At 38.9% G+C, this 22,019-nt stretch overlaps 3 protein-coding genes across 8 annotated transcripts in view; 1 reads left to right on the top strand and 2 right to left on the bottom strand.

Moving 5' to 3' along the window:
- Positions 1-10,263, top strand: part of LOC116842314 — a 187,908-nt gene extending 177,645 nt beyond the window's left edge. For 2 of the 5 annotated variants that reach the window (XM_032811349.1, XM_032811350.1), the window contains 6 exons: positions 2,760-3,070; positions 3,697-3,972; positions 4,378-4,613; positions 4,900-5,166; positions 5,340-5,595; positions 5,910-10,263. In XM_032811349.1, coding sequence (XP_032667240.1) covers positions 2,815-3,070; positions 3,697-3,972; positions 4,378-4,613; positions 4,900-5,166; positions 5,340-5,595; positions 5,910-6,085 — 1,467 coding nt within the window. In that variant the 5' untranslated portion in view covers positions 2,760-2,814 and the 3' untranslated portion in view covers positions 6,086-10,263. Of the gene's footprint in view, positions 1-286; positions 1,497-2,683; positions 3,071-3,696; positions 3,973-4,377; positions 4,614-4,899; positions 5,167-5,339; positions 5,596-5,909 lie in introns of those variants that run through there. The other 3 variants (XM_032811348.1, XM_032811351.1, XM_032811352.1) reach the window with 3 other exon arrangements.
- A 1,980-nt stretch (positions 10,264-12,243) lies between these two features.
- On the bottom strand, positions 12,244-15,570 carry LOC116842317. Of its 2 annotated transcripts, XM_032811357.1 has the most exons (4): positions 15,202-15,570; positions 14,525-14,796; positions 13,519-13,617; positions 12,244-12,772 (listed from the first exon to the last, which is right to left on the bottom strand). In XM_032811357.1, exons 2-4 carry the CDS (start codon positions 14,783-14,785, stop codon positions 12,392-12,394), a joined length of 741 nt encoding a protein of 246 aa, XP_032667248.1. In that variant the 5' UTR covers positions 14,786-14,796; positions 15,202-15,570; the 3' UTR covers positions 12,244-12,391. The 2 variants fall into 2 exon arrangements, with proteins under 2 accessions (XP_032667248.1, XP_032667249.1); XM_032811358.1 differs by lacking the exon at positions 13,519-13,617.
- Positions 15,571-16,002: 432 nt separating this feature from the next.
- Positions 16,003-17,978, bottom strand: LOC116842316. The gene is made up of 3 exons (XM_032811355.1): positions 17,818-17,978; positions 17,013-17,301; positions 16,003-16,687 (listed from the first exon to the last, which is right to left on the bottom strand). The coding sequence occupies exons 1-3, from the start codon at positions 17,847-17,849 to the stop codon at positions 16,199-16,201; spliced, it is 810 nt and encodes a 269-aa protein (XP_032667246.1). The 5' UTR covers positions 17,850-17,978; the 3' UTR covers positions 16,003-16,198.
- Positions 17,979-22,019: the final 4,041 nt, after the last annotated feature.

Raw genomic sequence — 22,019 nt, 5'->3', positions numbered from 1 at the left:
ATATATATATATATATATATATATATATATATATATATATATATATATATATATTTAGGTATAAACCCGACTACAAATGAATCTCATGGTCTTGAACAGGTTGATCGAGACTAATTAATTATCTGGTTTATATAAGCTAATGTTATCAAGTCCCAATTATTAATAATCCATTTCGGAATATCTAAATAAACTATGTTCAGTTATCAAATATATTTAGAAACTAACTCGACTAGAAACTGATTTTATAGTTCTGATTGTCGATTCTGATCAGTTATCTGTTTTGTACAAGATTTTGTACAAGATGATGTTATCGGAGTCCTAATTATTCATAATCCTTATTATTAATAAAATCCTAATTGTCATGACTTATCAGACTTGTTAACACCATTTTAACAAAACAAACAACAGACTGAAATCAACCTGATCAGAACTATGGGACAAATTTCTAGTCGAGAAAAGGGAAGGAAAGGATCTTCTCAAAGCAACAGAGGGGGAAGCAGTGAGAGAGAGAGAGAGAGAGAGAGAGAGAGAGAGAGAGAAAGAAAGAGAGAGAGAGACTGATTGGGGTGTTAACAGATATTTGAGAATTTAATTCCGCCGTATTTTGTCAATTTTCAAGCGAAACCTGCGAATTCCTTCGGCAAGAAATTCAATCAATTATAATCAGCGAGTGTCTCGCAGCTCTCATTTTTACCGGCGACGTGCAGTGTACATCGGATGTCATAAGCAAAAATCGTCGCAAATAATGATTAATGCCAGCGGGTAGGGTCGGTTAAATTGGAAGAGTAATGTAACGTACTCCGTGCCCCTGACATCGCGTTACTCTCAATATTGCACGACGAATAATTCAGAATTTTCGGAATTAATTCAGAGCGAGGCGCAACGTCGTGGCTTGCGTCGAACGCTACCTCACGCTCATGCGCGAGTGCAGGGCCGAGAACGACGCCGTCATCCCTCGTAAACGGGCCGTCGATGTATTTCGAGTGGCAGATAAAACGTGACGTCAATATTATCGCAAACAACTAGGAGATTTGTCGTGCAGATTTCCCCGTGAAATTTCCTGTCGACTCTCCTGTTTCCGTCCGTCTTCCCCGAACATCTCTCCTCTCTTCCACGATCACCTCGTCGCCCATACCACCGTCTACGTCGCCTCCACCATCACCGCCGTCTCCGAGTACGGCCCTGGCGTCAGCCTGGCGGCGACGGAGGCCGCAACGAAGAGGCGCTCCTCGTCGTCACTCACGATGGGATGAAGTCGCGTTTTCTGCTGGCTCGCCTTATCGCCGCCACACAAGCATTTGTGATTAACGCGCACCGCGTTCTGTTATCGTCATCGTCGTCGTCGTCGTCTTCGTCATCGTTGCTGTTTGTCGTTGTCGCCGATGGTGTAACTGAGCACGCCGGGCATTTGCAGAAGAAACACGACGGGCCGTGACACCTGGGACAGGCGTCTGCTCTCCGAAGGTGGGCGCTGGCAGGTTAGGTTTTCGTGAAGGGTGAGTTTGACACCACCACAGGCCCATGGGCCGATTTAAGCGACGTCGATTAACCTCCATCATCCTTTGATTGATTTCCCGTTACTCCGTTACTGGGAGACAGTAGTATATCATAATGTAAGTGATGGTGCAAGGGGAGGGGCAAATTAGTAGACGTTTATCAGCGCTAAGCGACCTTGACAGGAGCGGTTCTCTCTCTCTTTCGATGACAGGTGCCGCGTTGTTTACGTTGCGCTTTTCTTACGGAGCGATCCGCGCTCCGTAAGACCGCTGTACTCGCGCATTCTCGTCCTCTTTGTCTTTCTCCTTCACCCTCCGAGGGTGTAAAGTGCAGCGGCATCAGTGTGGGTGTCCCCTCAGCGTATAAAATAAACTTTTCTTTTATCCGGGGAGTATAGTTGTATGAATAAGAATATCAATTCACAGTTAATTTAGTATCGAAAGACTCATAACTTTGTGCATCCACGTATTGTTATTTTTACAGGAAGCAAATATAGAGTGTATTTTTCAATGTCGTTTTAACGTTATTTTCGCGAGAAACATATATAAAATATATAATAAGAAATGCATAAAAAGTAACATGATGAAGAGGTCGTTTGTTACATTGAAGGATTTTACTCGATTTAGCAGACCTCATCACGGTGTAAGAGCTTCAAATGTCACTCCTACGATGTGTTTGCAAGAATCAATTGACCGTTTTTAAAAACACCCCATAGAGAAAATGTCGCGAGGGAATTATTTTTGGTTAGTAAAAAATATGTTTCCTCCGCAAACGTCGCAAGGAGTGCTATTGCATGAAATAATAGATTATTCTCTCAGAGTGAATAAGTAAGAATGTTTTTGATTAAACCAATTAAAGGAGCATTTCGCCGATAATCCGTGAGTAGTCATGGATTTTCGGTGAAAACATTCCCACTTCACTGCTCCATCTTATATTTCGCTGACTTTGATCAGTGGTAGAAAGATTTCACTGCCAAATCTGTGCATCACAAATTCGTTGTATCAGATTCAACCTTCTGCGTTTCTGACTAGGGAACTATCGGCTTCTATGGGATTTGCTTGCAATGGCACTGTCTGTGTCTGCAAACTGCATCAATAATAGAAACTGCTATCAACTGATTCTTTCAACGAGATCTTATTGATTGCGATGCTACACTTATAACTGAGCCGTCGGTTACAGGCATAGCATTTCAATGAAGAATATACCGATAGTACTTTAGAACTAATTGTACTTCAGAAGATACGACGTTCTTGTTTCGATAGAATAACGGAAGAGACAGTCGCAAAGCTGGCGGGCCTAACGAGCTGCGTGTCGACGATGATGGACGATGAGGAGCAAGAGGAGCTCCGTTGCACGGGGAGTGACGTCGAGATTGAGGAGTACACCGACACCGAGGAATCGCCATATGTCGCTTATCAAGCCGGTGATAAGCTGTTCGATACCGACCGCGAGAACTGGCAGAAGTTCCGCTTCCTGGCGAGCCTGGTGTCCGTCGCGGTATCAGTTACCGTCCTCGTTATCAGCTATCCGCTTTATCTCGAGAGCGTTGGCGCTGTCTCCAGCGCTTACACAGGTAGCTTACAACAGGGCGAAGCCGAAATAAACGGTCGAGCTTGCATCAGTTAGTCAGGGGAGCGCATACGTTGACGTAATATCGAAATTATTCCGTAATACCGAATTAAGCGCGCCCGTGCTCTCGACGAGAATTCACGTGACACGATGGATTACGAGATTAGAGATATCAAATGTCAATCTTGCGAGACCTCTCATCGCTCAAAATCTCGAGATCGTCACAATTACGGCAAACGATTTATTTATATCCGTGAGAGAGCTCGCCATATGCCACGATTCCGTTCTCATCGCGCGGCTCTCGCGCACTTGTCATTTCCAAAATTACCTGGAAATCTGCTTTGACATTCGAATTAAAAGATTGTGTGACGCAAACGCTTTGCGAGATTACACCTTCTTCTGTAACGTTGTTACTTCAAGCACTTTTAAAAGCGTAGAAGTACCTGTACGTACGAGTCATTTTGTCGATTCGGGTCATTTAGTGTCGCTGCAATTAAAACATGATCCCTCTTAATTTGCAATTACATGTACAATTAGAATATCTCTTATGATTGCTCGATTATCTTCGCAACTGCAATGATTTAGTGTGCTCCTCAGCAGCAGGTAGATCTCGTAATAATATTCCCGCAGGACTCCTCTTCACTGCTCTGTGCTCCGCCTGCATTCTGGGGGTGGTGTATTTCGTCGTGGACAGAGTGTCACCGCCACCGCCGCTGATTCCGAACAGCCTGCGAGTCAAGATACCCTGCGACGATCTGCTCAAAATTGGCTTTCTGTACGCCACTTCGGGAGTCTTCATCAGCCTTTCCCTCGATCGAAACAGAGTACTGTGTCACTTGCAGGACCCGATAAAAGGCATCACCCTCGTCTTCTCCCTCGTTTACTACTTCTTTTTTTGCCGAAAAAGTGAGTCCCCCTTGACATAGAATGTAATGCGCATATGTATACGTATATGTGTGTGTGTGTGTGTGTGTGTTGAATGGATACGTACGTGTCGCAAGCTTCGGGTAATTGCTACAATGAGTTTTCGTAAGACATATCTAGGCATTTATTTGTTAGATGTTAACTCATAATTCTTGTCTAGAATTTCTTAAGCCGAATAATCTTTTCCCATGAGTTGTACGTTTAAACTGATGGCACATAGAAAAATGTAAACAGTAAGATTGATTATTCTACTACAGATGATTATAATCCAAGTATAATCGATTTGTCAACTTTTTTACTGCTTGAGCTTTACTGCTCGCATTTTCCTGTATGTCACAATTCTTACTACGCGACACGTTGTATGTGTCCCCCTCTCGAATGTTTTAGTGATGAGCTTGCAGCGAATATTCTCGAGCACGACTATAATAGTGGGTCTGTTCATAAGTGTCGATTATGGTCTCTGCGACGAATTCCGTTGTCGCGGAAGGGAGGTGTCTTCGCACACAACAGCCACCATGAAGGGACCCTGGGGTATCCGAGTGCTCTGGACTTTCGTTTACGTGGGCGGTCTCGCTGCTTTCGCTATGTTCTTCACCATGCTCGAGCGGCACTACACCACCGCGGTAATTCAACGATACGCAGTGTTCGTGGAATTTTCCCACATTTTGTTCCCAGAGGGACCTCAATTTTTTCGCGAATTGTTTTATTCTCAGAGTGATCAGAATTTTTTCTCAAATTTTCGACGCATCTTTACGTATAAACCTAGGGACTTCTCCCTATTGCAGAATTTTTGGACGGATTAATCTTGTCGTTTGACAAGCGAATTTTTTTAGACTCTCGCTTTGATTTTCCGAACGGACGGACTCGCCGACGCGAGCGATGTTTTACGATCTTTCGCGTTTGTTCCAGCAACAAAATGTATGCCAGATGTTGACGACCCAGCATAATTCTTTCCTCTACACGGTGTCCCGCTTGGTGTCTTCCCGCGACATTCGCCGTCGCGGCTCCGAAGAGGAGGGCGGTCGGCTCCTCCACGTGACCGACCCCGACCCCACGATAAAACCGAAAAACTACCCCAAGCCGCCGGTTCTGCGAACCCTCTTTTACATACACGTCATCGCTTTCTTCGCGATTCTGGCGGTCTGCTGGCTCGACACAGTGCCCGGCTTCGGTAGGGTGAGTGTCTCCAGTAAGAAGTTGTCGTTTATGTAACGATTTCCGACAACAACTGCATTTCCCAGAGCTTGCCTGAGGATAATTAATTGCTTAGTCTGAGGATAAAAACAAATTCTTCGTAGCGAATATTTGCTTCATTTTAAGCCAAGTGGTGTCTTTCAATGACGTTTCAGGGTCTGTCGCCTGTAGAACTGTACCGTACCGTTGAGCACGGTGTGGTGTGTCACTTTAAGGGTGGCAAGCTGTGCTCGAACGTGTCCAGCCATGGATGGACGTTTCTATTCGCTTACGTTGTCTTCTCGATCTCAATGCTCAACTTTTTGTCGTTATGCGAGAGCGCGGTGTTCAGCGTGGCCGTCGCGACCGTGTCGCTCCCGTTGTCCGGCATCTGGTGGAGCATCTACAAGATGGACATCGGTTTACACGGCGGTAAATATGCATATAGTCGATGAGACGTAGCGGCTTTTCTACACGCAGACTCGTCTCGTGGAATCTTGACAAGACGGGATAGAAACGCCAGAAGTTAAGGCTGTAACGCTCAAGTGTTAATTCGCGCGCTTCCATAAACCTTCTTGATTCAACAGCAATGCCATTGAAACGAATACCTGAGTCATCAAAACAATATGTGATGGATTGTCTTCAATTTGATTGCTGTTGGATCAAGATTTACTGCGATGTTGGCAATTTCTATTGACACAACAGCATTTTTTCCGAGACACTTTTAAAGGGAAACAAACCTGAAGCAGGTTCCATCTCCTGGTCGCCGTCGGTGACGGGCGAGCTGATTTGCGCCCTGCTCGGTCTTCCAGTTGTCCTGCTGGGTCTTGGCCTGCTCGTCCGGTCACACTTCAGGGACACGCAGCTTCCTTACCAGACCATCCAGTCGCCTGACATCCAGCGCGCGCCTTGCCACAGATGAATCTCTTTCTAGCAGTTGACTCGACCGCGCGGTGAGATTCAAGCCACGTGCGGTGATCCACGGAAATGAATCCCGATCGGCTGGACGGAACGACGACTCGTTCGCCGTCGAGTCGATCGGCACGAACGACTCGACGAAACAAAAACAGAATTCACCGAGCCGAAATAATAATGTTATTGTTGTTGCAATTGACAGATATATCTTGTCGACGTTCTTCCTTCGATCGCGAGGATCACGGGATCCTCGATTCGCTTACGTTTCGCAATTTGCCGCGCGCGTCCGTGAAATTCCTCCTCCCGCGCGCGGAAGTGTGCAAATTCGCGGCGCGCGCGCGTGCGCACGCGCTGTGATAAGAAAAAGCGCCGGTATCGGTAAAACTCCCCCTCCGTGAAAAGAAGGAAGACGAGGAAGAATGCGATAGCGCGGGGAAGGAAGGAGAGAGCGATCAATATTTCCTATGTATTTGCCGAATGTGAACATCCGCGTCACACAACGTTATAGCCAATTTATATTTTATTTTGATAACGAGATGTTTTATATTTTCGAACAAGTTCAAATTACACATGTTGAGAACTGGGTAGCAAAATAACGACTAAAAGCGCGGAAAGTACTTTTTTAGCTACGAGCCCGCATGCACAGGAGCCGACCCGGCGAAGGACATTCCACTCATTGAATTTCCGCGCGCTTTCTTGCGATCTAGAGGACCCTAGTAAGTAGCATTATTAAACTACCGGGTATTGTTATAATCGTGAAATACGTCAAATAATCGTTAAATAATTGTGTGAGGCCAACGTATAAAATAAGGAACAGAAATTTCCGCCCTTTTCGATTTCCACTCGCGTGTCTGTTTTATATGAGGCAGCTCTCCTTCGCAGCCCTGTGCATGCGGATTAGACGATAGTAACGTACTTTGCCAAAGATAAAAGGAAAAAAGGAAAGGGAGAGAGACTGCTGCACAGTTTGCAGCTTCCACGTTGATACTAAAGTAATAAGCGAGTGACTGAGATACGTGCGCACGCGTATGTGTGTAAAGGACATCCCACTAACGTTAGACATTTACTAGAATCGGTAACTTCAGCGCACAAACTGTCTCGAACTAGTTGCATCCCGGTGGTTAACAGCACGTACGACCGTACTACAGGACCGCGTAAAATTCAATTCGCGCGGCGAACAAAAGTTTCTAGATGACGTTAACAAAACGTTAACGTGCCGTTAACAAAAATTCCCGCCAAGCCGTGTCTTCCTCCTGCAGCCGGAGCGCCGATTACGTTTGCTGCGCGTGTCTCCGTGCCCATCGTGTGCGCGTGTATGAAGTGTAATTCATTTTTCTTCTCGCGCTTGCACGTACAAAAATCCATACTGTATTCTAGTAACTTGCTACTTGTTTCTAATATTATGTATATTTTATACATCCGCGAGTCTATCGTGAATTCATCACGAGCATAAAGAGTGACGCCAACATGTACCCCATTTAAAAACATTTTAAAAATTCAAAATGCTATATTTAATAAAATTAAATGAAGAATTTAATGGTATAAATTCCATGTTCCAAACTAATCAGAAGTAGAAAATTTCAATTGAAACATCAACGTCCAGTTGATTTTGGAACATGAAGTGCATAGGAAAATGCACTTTAACCTACTCACAAAACAAAAAAACAGAAATATTCAAATTGTTTTTGATTAACTATTTTAAAAGCTAGATTAAACAAAATTCAACTTTTGAAATGAAATGAAAAAAACATAAAGAAAGTAGCCTAAAATTTGGAACTTTTTCGAACCGTAGTGCTGAAACGGTACACTAGGCGGCTCTAAAACTTATATCTTTGTAATCAACTCATCAAGGCCTTTAATTTGGTGCCCATTTTAAGTACATTTTTCACTGCACAGAAATGGGGCACATGGCCTATGGATCAGTGGCATCACTCTTTGCCAAAAATATACTCTAAATCCTAACAAATTTCAATCGAGAACATTCAATTAAAGCAAAAATTCGGTTTGCTTATTATACAGAGTCGAACCAATTTTGTCTTGGATAGAGTTTTGTAATATTCATTCATTGTAAAGTACATTCTTTTCTTTTGAGTACACGATAATGAACTTTTCTTAAGTTTGTGATAAGTATATTTTAAGACTATTATGAAGAAGAGTTCTTTGTTGAAAGAATAGCCATTACTTAAAGGAAGGAAAGAAAACCAAGTCTCGCTTTTCTTAGCGAGAATAACATTTTTCTGTATGCACGATTTCCGAACGCAGTTCAGAATTTGCATTACATTCCCAAATTTCTCTTAAATTTGCTGTTATTTTAGTCATCGCATGATGTTTTCTCGAATGTGTCTCGCAATCTTCTTGAGTCCTTTTTAATTTTCCATCGATTGACAATAAAGCTCGCTGGCTTTTTTTGCTATTATTATATTTTTCTCTAAGTTTGTTTCAGATCTTTTTTTCCATTTTCGTCATTTTTATATTCTCATTCTTCGCACACATTGACACCACTTATGTCAATGTCTTCCCTCAAATACAAAACGTCCAAACATAAATGTTTCTCTTAAATTCTTCCGCAATTCTATTTCCACTATTGTTTGTTCACACACTTTTTGAATGACATCCGTCAGTTATCGCGAATTTCTATCGAATTCTTTGTCTTTATCGACTCTTTACTCTAACTTTATACTCCTCCTTCTCCCCGAAGTGAAAATGCTGAATAATCAAACTTCTATGAAAAAAAAGAAAAAAAGGAAAATCAAAAGTTCAAAAGCGGCTCAGAGTGATCTCAGAATGAACGAAAAAAATTATTCGTGCCAAACTCGTGAGTCCCGAGCGATTCAACTTAAGCTAAATATTTAAGCGTTTGCATAGTGGTCGTGTTACTATTTCAAAATAATAATAATAATAACGATAATAATAACTATAGTAATAATGCATAAGTGTCGTTATTCATGTGTCAAATCGACGCGCGGCGTAGTTCGTTGACAGCGATTACGAATTCAGGCTGTAAGTTAATTAGCTTATAAGGCAGAGGAGGTGATTTTAACTTGTTGGAAGTGTGTCAATCGTATTCTATCGAGGAAAACGGAAAGCTATACGTCCACATTTTTTACAATAGCAGTAATAGCGAGGCGTTTCGAGGGAAAGTAATTAACGCGGCTGACTGAGTGCAACGATAATAAAACTAGCACGCCACTTCTTGTTGCAGTCAGTAGCTACGCCGATGTAAATCGACTACCGCTGAATGTCGTAGTATATAGTAGCCGTCGTAATGAAATTAGATATACTCGTGCTGTGTATTTGGCGTAAAAGTAATCAGGATAATTGAGAGCTCGGGTGCGCGATGAAACGACGACGAGTTCACTTCAATTCGCGAAACCTCTCTCCATGGAAAGTGGAGGGACATCAATGTCTCTTTATTGTGCCAAACGCGACACGAAGGTAAACTCGGATCTTGAGTTTTTCTCTAAATGAATCTCTCGTGTTTTATTTTCGCCGTAATTGTTTCCTTCTCGAATCCAATAGCAATAACGAGTGAACGTAATTCTCGCGAAATTCCAGGCTCACCGTTGCTTTGCACCGTGCCGAAGCTCTCAATTCCGAACGTGTACAAGGACGAGTTTCTCCTTCGTATACTTTCTATAGATACATACATCTGTTTGTTAACTCTATGAGGTATGAATATGCGACGTGTAGCGCAGAGATATAATAATTTATATAGGGGTGCCAATATATATAATATATCTATACACATATATAAATATGTATACAAGCTGCGCGATTAACTTATTACACAACGTGTTATACAACAACCAAGAGTTCAGAAAAAGGAATTGAAGTGCAATTTGAAATCTCGTTATTTTCTTGCTCGTTCCTACTTGATACCGCGATGAGTATTCAAAAAGCGTTTGATTGCACGTCTGAAACTTCTCGCAGCTAGTCCAATTGGACACTGAGATGCAATAACAATCGACGGTTACGTCGACGTCGTTGTCAGAATTTCGTGCGAAAGTATGGTCAATCAATTTCACAGATAGGTATACAAAATATAACAAAACACTAAGGTGAAAGTACCGATATCAGGACACTGATAACATCGATATCGAACTCTGGACATTCTTATTGTTTTGGTCTTTATATGGAGAGAATTTTATTGTATAAAAGTTACCATAAAACATTGTAACTGAGGAATCGACACTCTGCATTAATTCACTATTCTTTCATTTCATATGTGCTGCTTATATTTTAGGAACTGAAATGCACTATTAAAGCACTTGTTATGTTTCTAGCGAAATCTACTATGTTCCTTAGCAAGATGGATCTTACTGATAGAGAGAGAGTATTCCTGCACTACCAAAAATAAAACGTAGTAAAATTGAAAAGAATTTGTACATAAAAAAAAACTATAATTATTCTCTTTGTATATATAGATACGAATATTTAAACTTCTAATATAGAATATATGTGTACGTACATTGAATATACAGGGTGTCCGCGTAGCGCAACACACAAATCCTCTCGTGTGTAGATAGAACTCGTCAAACTGAACAAAACAGTTCTCTACCATTTCGCAAACAACCACGTGAGTTTTCGAGATATTAATGATAGAAAGTTAACAAATGAATGCTGTGATGCGAGAGACAAACTTTTTAGACTCGAACTCATTTGAGGACTTTTCCGTTGACAGAGTTCTATCTGTATACGGGCGGACATGCGCCGGACACCCTATGTATTCTACGTTGAAAGTTTGAATATTTGTATTTAAAGACTGAAATAATGAGACCGTCCTTGAGTTAGGCACAAATTATTAGTATCTAGATACTTTTGCTCTCCTATATACTTACTCTCAATTTTTAAGATTTACTTTGTTGTGACACACGCAACGCACGCACATTGAAACTTTGCTCGCGCTGTGTTGATTATTACACACACACACATACAGAGTGTTGTACACGGCGTATGGCTAACTTTTATCTCGGTGTAAAGTGTTGCGCGAGGCGCCACTAAAACGAATTAAGTAGAGGAAGGTTTGCGCCGGCGATTCTCGTAGAACGAGCGGACGATCGCGTCTCGTATTACGTTCCCTTCAGATCTCGACGCTTTATGATAACTTTACTATATATATTGTATACACATTGGGTGTCTTCCCGATAAAAATAGAACAGCGCGCCGAATTGCGCCGGGAGTCGCGGTTCTTCCGTGTGCGTCCCACAACGCGTCCGATGATAGCATAATGTCGAATAGTTCGTCCAATATGAGTATTGTAAGCATAGACTTAAAACTAAAGAATCGTTTCCGCACGCTGATTCCGTCGTCGTGTTGTCATGAACACGTCAATATCTGCAGAACCGCGGAAGCTACGTTACAATTGTTCGTGATGACTGTTATCGTTTTCTGTGGCTTTGTTGAAATACTTAGGTGTGATCGCGATAAATTACAAGCCGATCGAGACGCCGCGAATTATCGCTCGATATTTCGCTTGGTGTTAGCCGAACAGAACGCAGATGCCTGTTGTCGCATAATTTTTTGCAAGTGGTGTGATATACATAAGTACGGGGGTGTGCAGTTTCGCTCAAAATCGTGACGCCGTCTCCACGCATCACCGTCGTGAGCGTTTCCGCGGTCGTGGATATAATATATTAAATGTATTAATATATATATATATATATATATATATATATATATATATACACACATATATATACTTATATAAAAAAATCTCTTTAACTTATATTTGCTCTCTTGTCTCTTTCTATCTCTCTTTCTCTTTCTCTCTCTCTCTTTCTCTCTTTCCAATATACATATACTTTATTTATAATTGCATTCCTCTAACGCAGTTCAGAGAAGAATATCTAAAAAGTACAGAATATTTATTTCAGTGAGCATTAATAACATATTTACTTAAATCTAAATTCTTTCATTTAAGTAGAATAAACAATTGTTGTCATAAGAAGATTTTAAGAAAATGTATATTTTCTTATTCGGAAAATATTTTATATATTAGTATAAGTAAATACGTTATTAATATCCACCGAATAAATAATTTTTATTTTTTAGACGCTTTTCCTTTCGATATAGATTAGTCAATTAATTCTTACTTTGTGTTTCCGTCTGAGTCAATAATTATATTTTTCTATATACGATATCTTACACACATATATACACACAATATAATATAATATATTATTTATTATATAATTTATCGCGTTATATTGTGTAAATTAACTTTATGGCATAGAATGTGGAGTCATTATTTTCTTGAGACAATTAGAGGATACATTTTGCAATTTTGCAGAATAGTCCGAGCTTGCGAACGTCGTTAAAGCTTGCGAGCGACCAGTCTAATCGTTTGGTTCTGTGGGCCTATCCTGTCCGACATTCTCTTGCCACCGCGTACATAATCCTCATAACGTGCCTCGAAGAGAGTTTCGAAGTTCAGCTTGTCCATGATGCGCTGACTGAACGTGGACGCGACAGCGGCGAAAACCACTTCGGGCCGCACGTGCTCGTTGACGATCTCGTTGCCGATGCAAATCTGCTTCACCTTCCTCGCGCGCAACCCTCGCGCAAGTTTGAGACTCATATCCGTAATCTGCCGACCGATCCCGCGGCTCTGATATCGCGGGTCCGTACCTATGTAGAAGATCTCCATAGCGCCACGCGCGTTGTATTTCTGGAAGATGTCCACGCGCGACTCCACCTGATAACAAGAGTTACACGATTTCTCAGTAAGCGATAAGATCGCGGGAGTTTATTATGAATTTCTTTTCAATTGGACGACTATGAGTAAATTTATTATTCTACCTAACAATCCGACCTTGATGCGCTCTACGCACACTGTGAGACGAAAAGTACCTAAAATAATATTTATTCGGTACTGTTGACATAATACTTACACTAATATACATACTTTTACACTGAAAAATAAATTTGTTAAACGAAAAAATAAATATTTTCTTAAAACAACAGCCTTTCACATAAAAGCCACTGTTCGTTCTATTCGAATAAAAAAATTAAATTTGAGTAAATGTGTTGTTAGTTCCCACCGAATAAATATTTCTTAGATATATTATTTTTAGATATATTTTCTTGTAGTGTTTTGTTATTATGGAAATCATGAAGAATTGGAGATTATTCCGGTCTTTTTTGGATCATCACAATATTCAACAGACGCGAATAATAATATAGTAATACAGCAACCAAAAAGAGAAGTATTAATGAGATAATAGAAAATAACATGTGATATAAAAAGTCATTTTACATGGCATGAACACGATGCCCCGTAAAGTATACGAAGGACTGACAAAAAATTAATTAATAACGCGCGAACGAAGTCATGATTCCGTGAAATTTATCGTTGTTTGCGAAAGATTCTCAACATTCCAAAGTAAACTAGAGCACTTCTATTGAAGCCGTTGATTGCTGCGACTCAAGTGACAAACTCACATCGCCCAGAAAATCAATAAGATCCCGGCACGGGCGATGCTTTATGTTGTTCTCGACGAAAATTTCCAAGGGATCCGTTTCTCCCGGCTTAGGAGGCGTCTGGAAACACGTGAAATCGCGTGTAAAATAATAATCCGATTTCCATTATATTTGACCGCTGTTTTAAACCCATATTAATAGTTATTACTTGAGGCCAGTCAAATGAGACATTCAGATTTGAGTTCAAAGTTAGATAAGAGTTTTTCAGTTGAATCGTGATTACAAACATAAATATCTAATAAAAAAACCTAACAAAAACCTCAATTAAAAATTCCTATAAAAGGTTGTAAACATATAAATATATATTATAAACATATAAATAAATATATATATATATATATATATATAATATCTCATAATTTATTTGAAAAACTTAAATCTAATTATCTGAATAAAGATCTAAGTATCTCACATGAAACTAATCTCAGATGATAACTATTAATGAGGATCTTAGTTTTTCTACGCGCGACAGACAGAATAACATTTGCAAGTACAACGATAATCTTTTTTTCGAAAGCATCGATACCCCACAGTCGCGAAATATCGTTCATAAAAAAATTTATTTACATAATTCTGGGAGATTCTGAAGATATGCTCATATCGCTCGATTTTTATTTATTTATTTATTTTCTCTTAAAATCAACGTTAAATGGAATGAAGCGATCCAAAATCGCGATTATTCGCTTCCATGATAATCGCCCGGTGAAAAAACGCATACATTCACCTCTGATGCAAATAAGTCGAAGAACATCGCGCATCAAAGCGTGGTGAAGATATAAAAATCGCGCGCGACAATTCGCCGGTCATTATTAAAGATAAAATATCCGCGTCGAAGGTACACTCAATATCGCGAATAGGGTATCGAGACACTTCGATAATAACGAGCTGCCGCCTTCAATCCTGATCGCGTCACTCAGCACCGATCAGAAAGCCGATATTTGCGCAGGAAACGCAGCACTCTACTTGCGCACAACTTGTTGAACGCCACGGCGACGACACGGTCCGATTGATCGACTGCGATCACTGTACACCCGTCCTTGGCGACCTCCCTGAACACGAGCTTCATTTCCTCGGCGGCGCCGGGCTCCTCGTACATGCCCATGCCGATCGCGATGCACTCGTGGTGCATCGACAGCTGCTGCACAACGAGCGCTTCCTCGAGCCGACCCTTGCTGAGGATCCTGTACTCGATGGCGCCCGTGGGATCAGTGCCAAGACAGATGGGCATATCCGGGCCGTCTGAAAGAAACGCTGCATTTGCTATAGCTGATCGATACACACGCACAAGTTTATGCTCGCGTCTTGCGCATCACGTTCCGGGTTTTTGCGTGATCGCATCGGATTCGGCCGCTCGTGACTCTCGGGACTGCAAGTTTGTTTGTGGCCGCACGTGTCGACCGCTGAACGCGCGATTTTAATTTACCTTATTTTCTTTTATTCATTTGTTCACGCGATAAATCTCTACTACAAGTAAAAACATGGAAAGAAACAGAGATAGATAGTAAAAAGGTAGAAGGCACAGAGAGAAATTGAGAAGAACATGAGAATAATTTTGGCTTTCGTTGTGATCGCGCACAGAACTTCGGATCTCGAGGTGCGCTTCGACATGACCGACGCGCGCGAAAGCGCAGAGACTGGGCTTACCTTAATACACCGTCTGATGGAAGTCGCGTGCTCTCGCCGAGTCGATTCGCGGATGATATCTCCGCGGCAGAATGCAGCCCGCTATCTTTATACGTGCGGAATTGCCAGGATGTATAAAAATTGCATCGTGATTGCAGTTGCCTTTATCCATTGCACACGTAACCGCTTAATCGTGAGCATTATCGCAGCGACACAACTCTTGATAAGTCACGCATGCGGCATGCATAACCGAGTCAAGCTGGGAAAAATTATTTGTTTGTCGCGACGTTGTTAGATTTGGCTATTAAAATAAAACACAATATCATAGACCAATTCTTCGCTTTACCGTTGGCAAACTGCAATTTTTATCGTGAGAATAAAGGCCAATAAAAATTTCGACGAAGAGGCGGAAGGGAGAGTCGCGAAATTCGGTCGATGAGGCAATCGTAAACTCTTTAGATTCAACAACAAACAAGAATGCGTAATTTCGTGAAATCAACGTTGCGTGGAATGTGATTAAATGATATTAAAGTTATATATTATCCATAGGATTGTAAAACCATCGTTATTATTAATATCTTACTTTTGCATTTGATTATATATTTCGTGCAATGCTGTAGAATATTTCTCGCGTGTATTATCTAAGACTTCCGGCGCTGTTGTCGTTGCTGGCGGCTAATGTTAAAAATATCACTGCATTATCAATTCGTTTTTCCGCCGCAATTGTACGCAATGCATTGGTACACATTTCTAATAAGTCACACATCACCACATAGTCTATTGCGCATATAAGCGCAACAACGTTATAAATAACATTACAAATTTGGCTCGCGCAATTGTCGTTTATTAATTAATTACGATTTTTTGGCGATAATACATGCATTGTGTTAAATAAATAGTTCTCGGACGGAAGTTCGCGAGATCATAAGCGCAAAGGAAAGCTTCAAATGTAAGAATTCCTAATTTTGTAGAATCATCATTTTTGATAGCACCATCACCGCGATTCTGCACACGATATTTACGATTCAATTTCCTTGACCGCCAAAATGCAATCTATATGTTTCGAAGTAATTCGATCACGGAACTTCTTCCCCTTGAACTCAAATTCTTCGAAAGAAATTCTCAGCAGCTCCAGGAAACCAAATTTATCACCGAGACGTTGGGAATATTTGGATGTGAGGATGGTTGAACATATGGAAGGCACCACATTAACATTCGTCAACTCGTTGTTACCGTGCACTGTGACGGGCACTCTCACGTCTTTGCCTTTCTTTAAATCCTTGCTGATTTGCAACGCGTTTGAAGCCAGCATTTCACCTACACCCTTGTGCCCATACTCGGGCATCACGGATATGCAGAAGAACTCAAAGATGCAATCGACATTGAAGTACTTGAAAAGATTTATTCTTCCATCTACGTTTATATTGAAGTCCAGGAAAGCCCTCGATGCATCATACTTGCATTTTTCGCGGTATTGCTCGAAGAAAGTCTTCCCAGGAGTGTTTACCTAAAAAATTATACTGGCCGTGAAGTTACTTATAACGACACATCTCGTCAATTATTATATGTCGTAACTGTATACACGACGTCAATAACAATAATAATAATAAGTACAATATCGAGAATTATCGAATTGATTGGTCAACTGGTCTCAAACACTGATCTAAGCTTGATTCCACCAACGTCCTTCAACGTTGATTTAAGCTTAATCTGACCTTAGTCAGTCTTTGTCTGAAGACAGTTTAAACTCAGGTTAAAACTCAATCGACGTTAGTAAAATCGGGCATTAACCAATTACACCAACCGCATAAACGTAATGATTGTGTACTCACTTGAATCTTTGAGAAAAAAACGCCAATAACCTTCTCGATGCTCTTATCGATAGCTACAATACTAAGGCCGTCCCTAGCAACTTCTTTGCAAATGTCTAGAATTTCCTCAGGCGCTCCTGGCTCAGAAATGAGATCTACACCTACGCACGAGCTTTCATTGACAAAAAAATTCTTCCTCATCACGTCGAGGGCACCCTGCAAGGTCTCGGTGGTTAAGGGCTGGAATTCTATTTTACCGTTCTCCAACGAACCCAAATGCCGGTGAGAGGACATTATATTGCGCGAGTGGCTATAAGCAAGAGAAGCGTGATCTTTGTAATCTCTTAAAATCGTTGTGTCCGTCTCGGGACTGAATTCTATAATTGATCATACTGTGATGATAATGAACACAGGTTAAAAATTAAATTTTTTTACAATTTACAAATTGGTAAATACTAGTGGTGCTACACGAAGAGAGAGAAAAAGGGAGAGAGAGAGAGAGAGAGAGAGAGAGAGAGAGAGAATTTGATAATAAAAGTTATCACGGAATTTTTTAATCGACCTCTTTTGCAGTAATTGTATCCTTTCATATGTACTATTTCTAGGAATTAAAAAGTTATTAAAAAATTAGCTATATTTTCAACGAAACTTATTATTTTCCTTAACAACATAGACCTTATTGACCCTCTGTTCCTGTATTATTAGAAAAAGTAAAATAGAAAACACATATATAAAACATAGTAAAATTGAAAACATATATAAAACAGAAACTATAATATTCTCTCCGTGTAATATAATTGTTTTATCAATATATAATTTTACTAACATTACCGAAAGACTCCATACTTTTCGCAACATTACGAGTAAGTATACAATTAACTGTTACGTGTACAACGAAGTATTTAAAATAATGTAGAGAATTTAAAAGAGAGCACTGAGAGGATTAAGTACTGTCGGAAAATGAATTTCGTAAGTACGACCCGAACTAAATGACTATCTGTTACGTTTACAACGAGTTTAAATAACATACACTCTATGTGTGTGGTTGTTATCGCAAACACACTTATCACACATCTGTCCTTTGCAAAATTCTTACAAAATCATGTTTCTCGTGTTCTATTTCTGTCGTTTTATTTCTATAGGTTCTTTTTTTGTCTCGTCAATGTCATCTACTGCCGTTCGTAAATAATGAATCTAAATTTGATATTTGAGGCTTTTGCAATGTTCATGAATATTAGATTTGGTTTCCAGGTTTGAGCCACGTGATTTTTTTTCGTCTTATTCCGACGTTTCACGAACATCTTAGTCCGCTTATCAAAGAGAATGTCAGCATCGGATCGTTCCTAAGTGAGTCTAAATGTCACTTACCATAATTTATAGGAAACTACTTATATATAAAAGAAAGAAACAATTGAACTTTTTACTCCTTTTTACTCGTACGTTATTATATGTTCAAATATAGTCTATTTGATAAGAGCGTGTCCGGCAAAACTTTTGCATAAAAACGGGTAGACAAAAAATTCAAACAAGAGCTAGTAAAAAGACCTTTTGCCTAAAATGCTTTGTTGATAAAGCTTTAGTTGTCATTCGATCTTTGTGACAAAAATATATATTTCGCCATGAGTGCCAAGTACGCATCGCGTTTCTTTGTACACATTCGAAAGGACCAAAAATGTCGCGTCAAGCGACTGCTAAGTACATGAGAAAGTCAAAAGCATTTGTAAATAAGTGGATGAATCGCTACTTAGAGATGAGAAACGTCGATGACTTACCGAAACGTGGCTATACGCTGAAAACGACGGACAAAGAGGACAAAATGATTCTATGGATATTTGCGAACAATACTTCTCTATCGTTGCGAGGCGGACAAGCAGCATTGAAGAAAAAAGGTTTAGATATATCATGTGACACGATAAGAAGACGTCTACGTGTTCAATGTGAAATTTCGAAGCATAATAAAGAAACCTTTGTACCTCATGGAAACAAGAAAATGGTGTTGAATTACTAGATTGGCTGTCATAATCACCGAATGCAAATACTATTGAAAACGTTGATCCTTGATGAAGTTTAAACTTCATGGAAAGAAAATTTGATTGGTCAAGGAGTTAGTTCGACAAATTCGATTGATAAGGCGATCTTTACCTCAAGATAAATAGTTAAAAAAAATTAGCATAAAATTAGTTGAAAGTATGCCTCGGAGATGTCAGGCAATTATTGATAATAAAGGCGACTGGATAAGTTAATTAATTTATTAATAATAAAATTATTAATTAATTAATTAATTATTATTAATTTTATTAATAATAAAACATCACAGTTCTAACCAGGTAGTATGTGTATATTTTATTCCAAATTATTTCAATGAATTATTTATCAAGTTCTGCCGGACACGCTTTTATCAAACAGACCGTACCATCCTTCCGTGGCTTAAAAAATTATTTACACCGATACTCGCTACTACGCCGATTTTTCGAGCATTTCATGTTTTGTAAAACACAACAGGTAAGATAATTCGCCACGTTACATACGTATAAGTCGTGCAAGTCAGTGAAATTACATAAACGCAGTAATTAACTTTAAATAGACGCATAACTTTAAATAGTTGTACTCATTAGTAGAAAGAGGCCGTGACACAAAAAGATATCATTCTATTACTAAGAGATATCATTCTATTACTACGATTATTCAGTTAACTTTCTTTTAAATAATGGTTATTTTTAGGAGAATTTTCTTAATAATAGTCCTAAAGTATACTCATTACAAATTTTAAAAAAGCTCATTGTCATGCATTTAGGAGAAGAATTTATTTCCTTTATAAGAATATTATAAAACTTTATCGAGAAACAAGTTAGAGTTCTTTTGTGTGTGCAACAATTAAATCAAACTTTTGTTTTAATCTAATATTATTAACTGAAATGTTGAGTTTACTAGAATTCGGAATATATTTGGAATAAATTTTATGCTCATGAACAACTTAGATTTGCGGATATATAAATTTATGAAATAATTTTGAAATAAGTAACATTTACTTGAATATAGTATGTATTTTTCTGTGTGTAAGTATATATATATATATATATATATATATATATATATATATATATATATATATATATCTCTCAGAAATGAAAATATAAAGATCAAAATTGTATTGTATATGAAAGAATACAACTCTATAGATTTGATTCAGATTTTTAAAACATAGTTCATAATTCTCGACTGTCATAAATGAAGAAGCATCTACGCAATCAAAGTCGTATGGAAGACGTATTATAAAATACGTGTCCGATTATAGAAACTCGGATTTCGTTTCGGTGCAGCAAACGTACTCGCATTATGAAACGCGTTGTGTTGTGAGCAACGGCTCTGATAAATAAATCATGCTATACTAAGATTTATACAGATACTCGGAATAAAAACGAGGAAGTTGTGTTCTTCTTATCTTCCGAATTTTTTTTTACGTTAAGTTAGAGTTTTTTACGTAAGGCTCCCGTGTCCTCGCATCGTCCATTTCTTTTTAATGACGTCAGAAACGAGGAAAAGCATGCTAACAATTCTTTGCAACAAAATAAATTGAAATTCAAGGACATATCGATAAAGCGACACTTGCAATCTATTTAGCAAATTTATAAAAAAAATCCGAACGCTATTTTTTTGCTGCAACAATCAATAATGAGTTAGGTTAAAAGTATACATTTTATATCGCATTAATTGACGGCAAATTATTGATTGTTAGAACAAAAGGGAAGTATTCTATTTTACAAATCTACTCAATCAATTGCAAGTGTTGCTTTATGGATATATCCTTTAATTTCGACATAGTTTCCTCGCTTTTGAAGTAATTAAAAAAAGATAAAGATGCGATGACACAGAAATCTTAATTACTTTGTAAATCTATTCTGTAACTTCTAACGATAGTATCGTTATCATTATGTTGGCAGTTTTCCGTTTATAATAATAGAAACATTACACAATGGCAATGTAACGATAATGGCATTGTCGTTAAACGTTACAATATTACTTTGTTATATAACAAAGTAACAGTTACGTAACATATCATATGATTGAGGTGACATTGTAACGATACTTTGTATTTATTAGGAAAATTGTCTTACTCTGAAATCCGTAGTAAAGTTTTTGTGAAAAAAAAAATACTACATTTGACAGAAATCGCATTTTTCAATTTTATGACAATATAAATGTTATTATTATTATTTTATTATAACTGAAGAAAATCTGAAACAGAGACCAAAACATGTAATGTATTATATGATCAGTGTTGTAACGTATCTAGATACATGTAGATACATCTATCTTTTTGCAGATCTTTATCTAGATACTTTTTGTGTATCTATATCTGTATCTAATTATATTTTTCATTTCAAAATCTGTATCTAGTTACATTTTATTTCGTATCTAAATTTATCATTTTAGACACAGATACGAAATAAAATGCAATTTTAGTGACTTTTATATAATTGTTACTTTTTTACAAGAGACAAAGTTGTTTCCATGGTGTAAGAATATAAGGTAATGCATTCCGGTGGATGCGCAGTAATTACCAATCAGAAAGTTGCCACAAATGCGAAAAACCAAATGGCTCTCATCAGACGTAACGTTAACATAGTATATTTTGTGGTAACTTTTTGTTTAGTTCTACTCCAATCTCCATGATGCGCAATGAAACACCTTGGCCGCGTTCCGTTTCACATATATGCGCGCATTTATCTACAGTTCACGTATATTGTAGGAAATGCGCGCACAATGTGTAAACGGAATGCAACACTTATATTCTTACACCATGGTTGCTTTATTGGGTACATTCAGCGAATTCAACAGTTGCACAACAATTGAGTAATTCGTCAATATAATTGGTCTAGATTTAGGGATCTAACAGTAAGAACGAGTTGTTACGTCCTGTAGGAGAACGCAACATAAAGAAAGCCTCATCTGTACTTATAGGTCGAAGAGCTAGTCAACGACCAGAAGAATCACTTTACTAGCCCGACGACGTACGGCGAGCGGTCC

The sequence above is a fragment of the Odontomachus brunneus genome, unplaced genomic scaffold (genome assembly GCF_010583005.1).
Source record: "Odontomachus brunneus isolate Ranch 3 - 2012 unplaced genomic scaffold, Obru_v1 Obru_scaffold_024, whole genome shotgun sequence".
In the NCBI taxonomy this organism is placed as follows: domain Eukaryota; kingdom Metazoa; phylum Arthropoda; class Insecta; order Hymenoptera; family Formicidae; genus Odontomachus; species Odontomachus brunneus.
This window is presented reverse-complemented; position numbering and strand designations above follow the sequence as displayed.

Excerpts from the sequence above, each read along its gene's own strand:
- LOC116842317 (XM_032811357.1), bottom strand. The coding sequence starts at position 14,785 with ATGCCCATCTGTCTTGGCACTGATCCCACGGGCGCCATCGAGTACAGG. Across the intron at positions 13,618-14,524 it reads TGGCGTTCAACAAGTTGTGC|ACGCCTCCTAAGCCGGGAGA; the intron begins GCAAGTAGAGTG and ends ACGTGTTTCCAG. Across the intron at positions 12,773-13,518 it reads TTATTGATTTTCTGGGCGAT|GTGGAGTCGCGCGTGGACAT; the intron begins GTGAGTTTGTCA and ends TCTTGTTATCAG.
- LOC116842316 (XM_032811355.1), bottom strand. The coding sequence starts at position 17,849 with ATGTTGCGAAAAGTATGGAGTCTTTCGGTAAT. Across the intron at positions 17,302-17,817 it reads GTATGGAGTCTTTCGGTAAT|CCACTCGCGCAATATAATGT; the intron begins GTTAGTAAAATT and ends TCTTGCTTATAG. Across the intron at positions 16,688-17,012 it reads TTTTTTTCTCAAAGATTCAA|GTAAACACTCCTGGGAAGAC; the intron begins GTGAGTACACAA and ends ATAATTTTTTAG.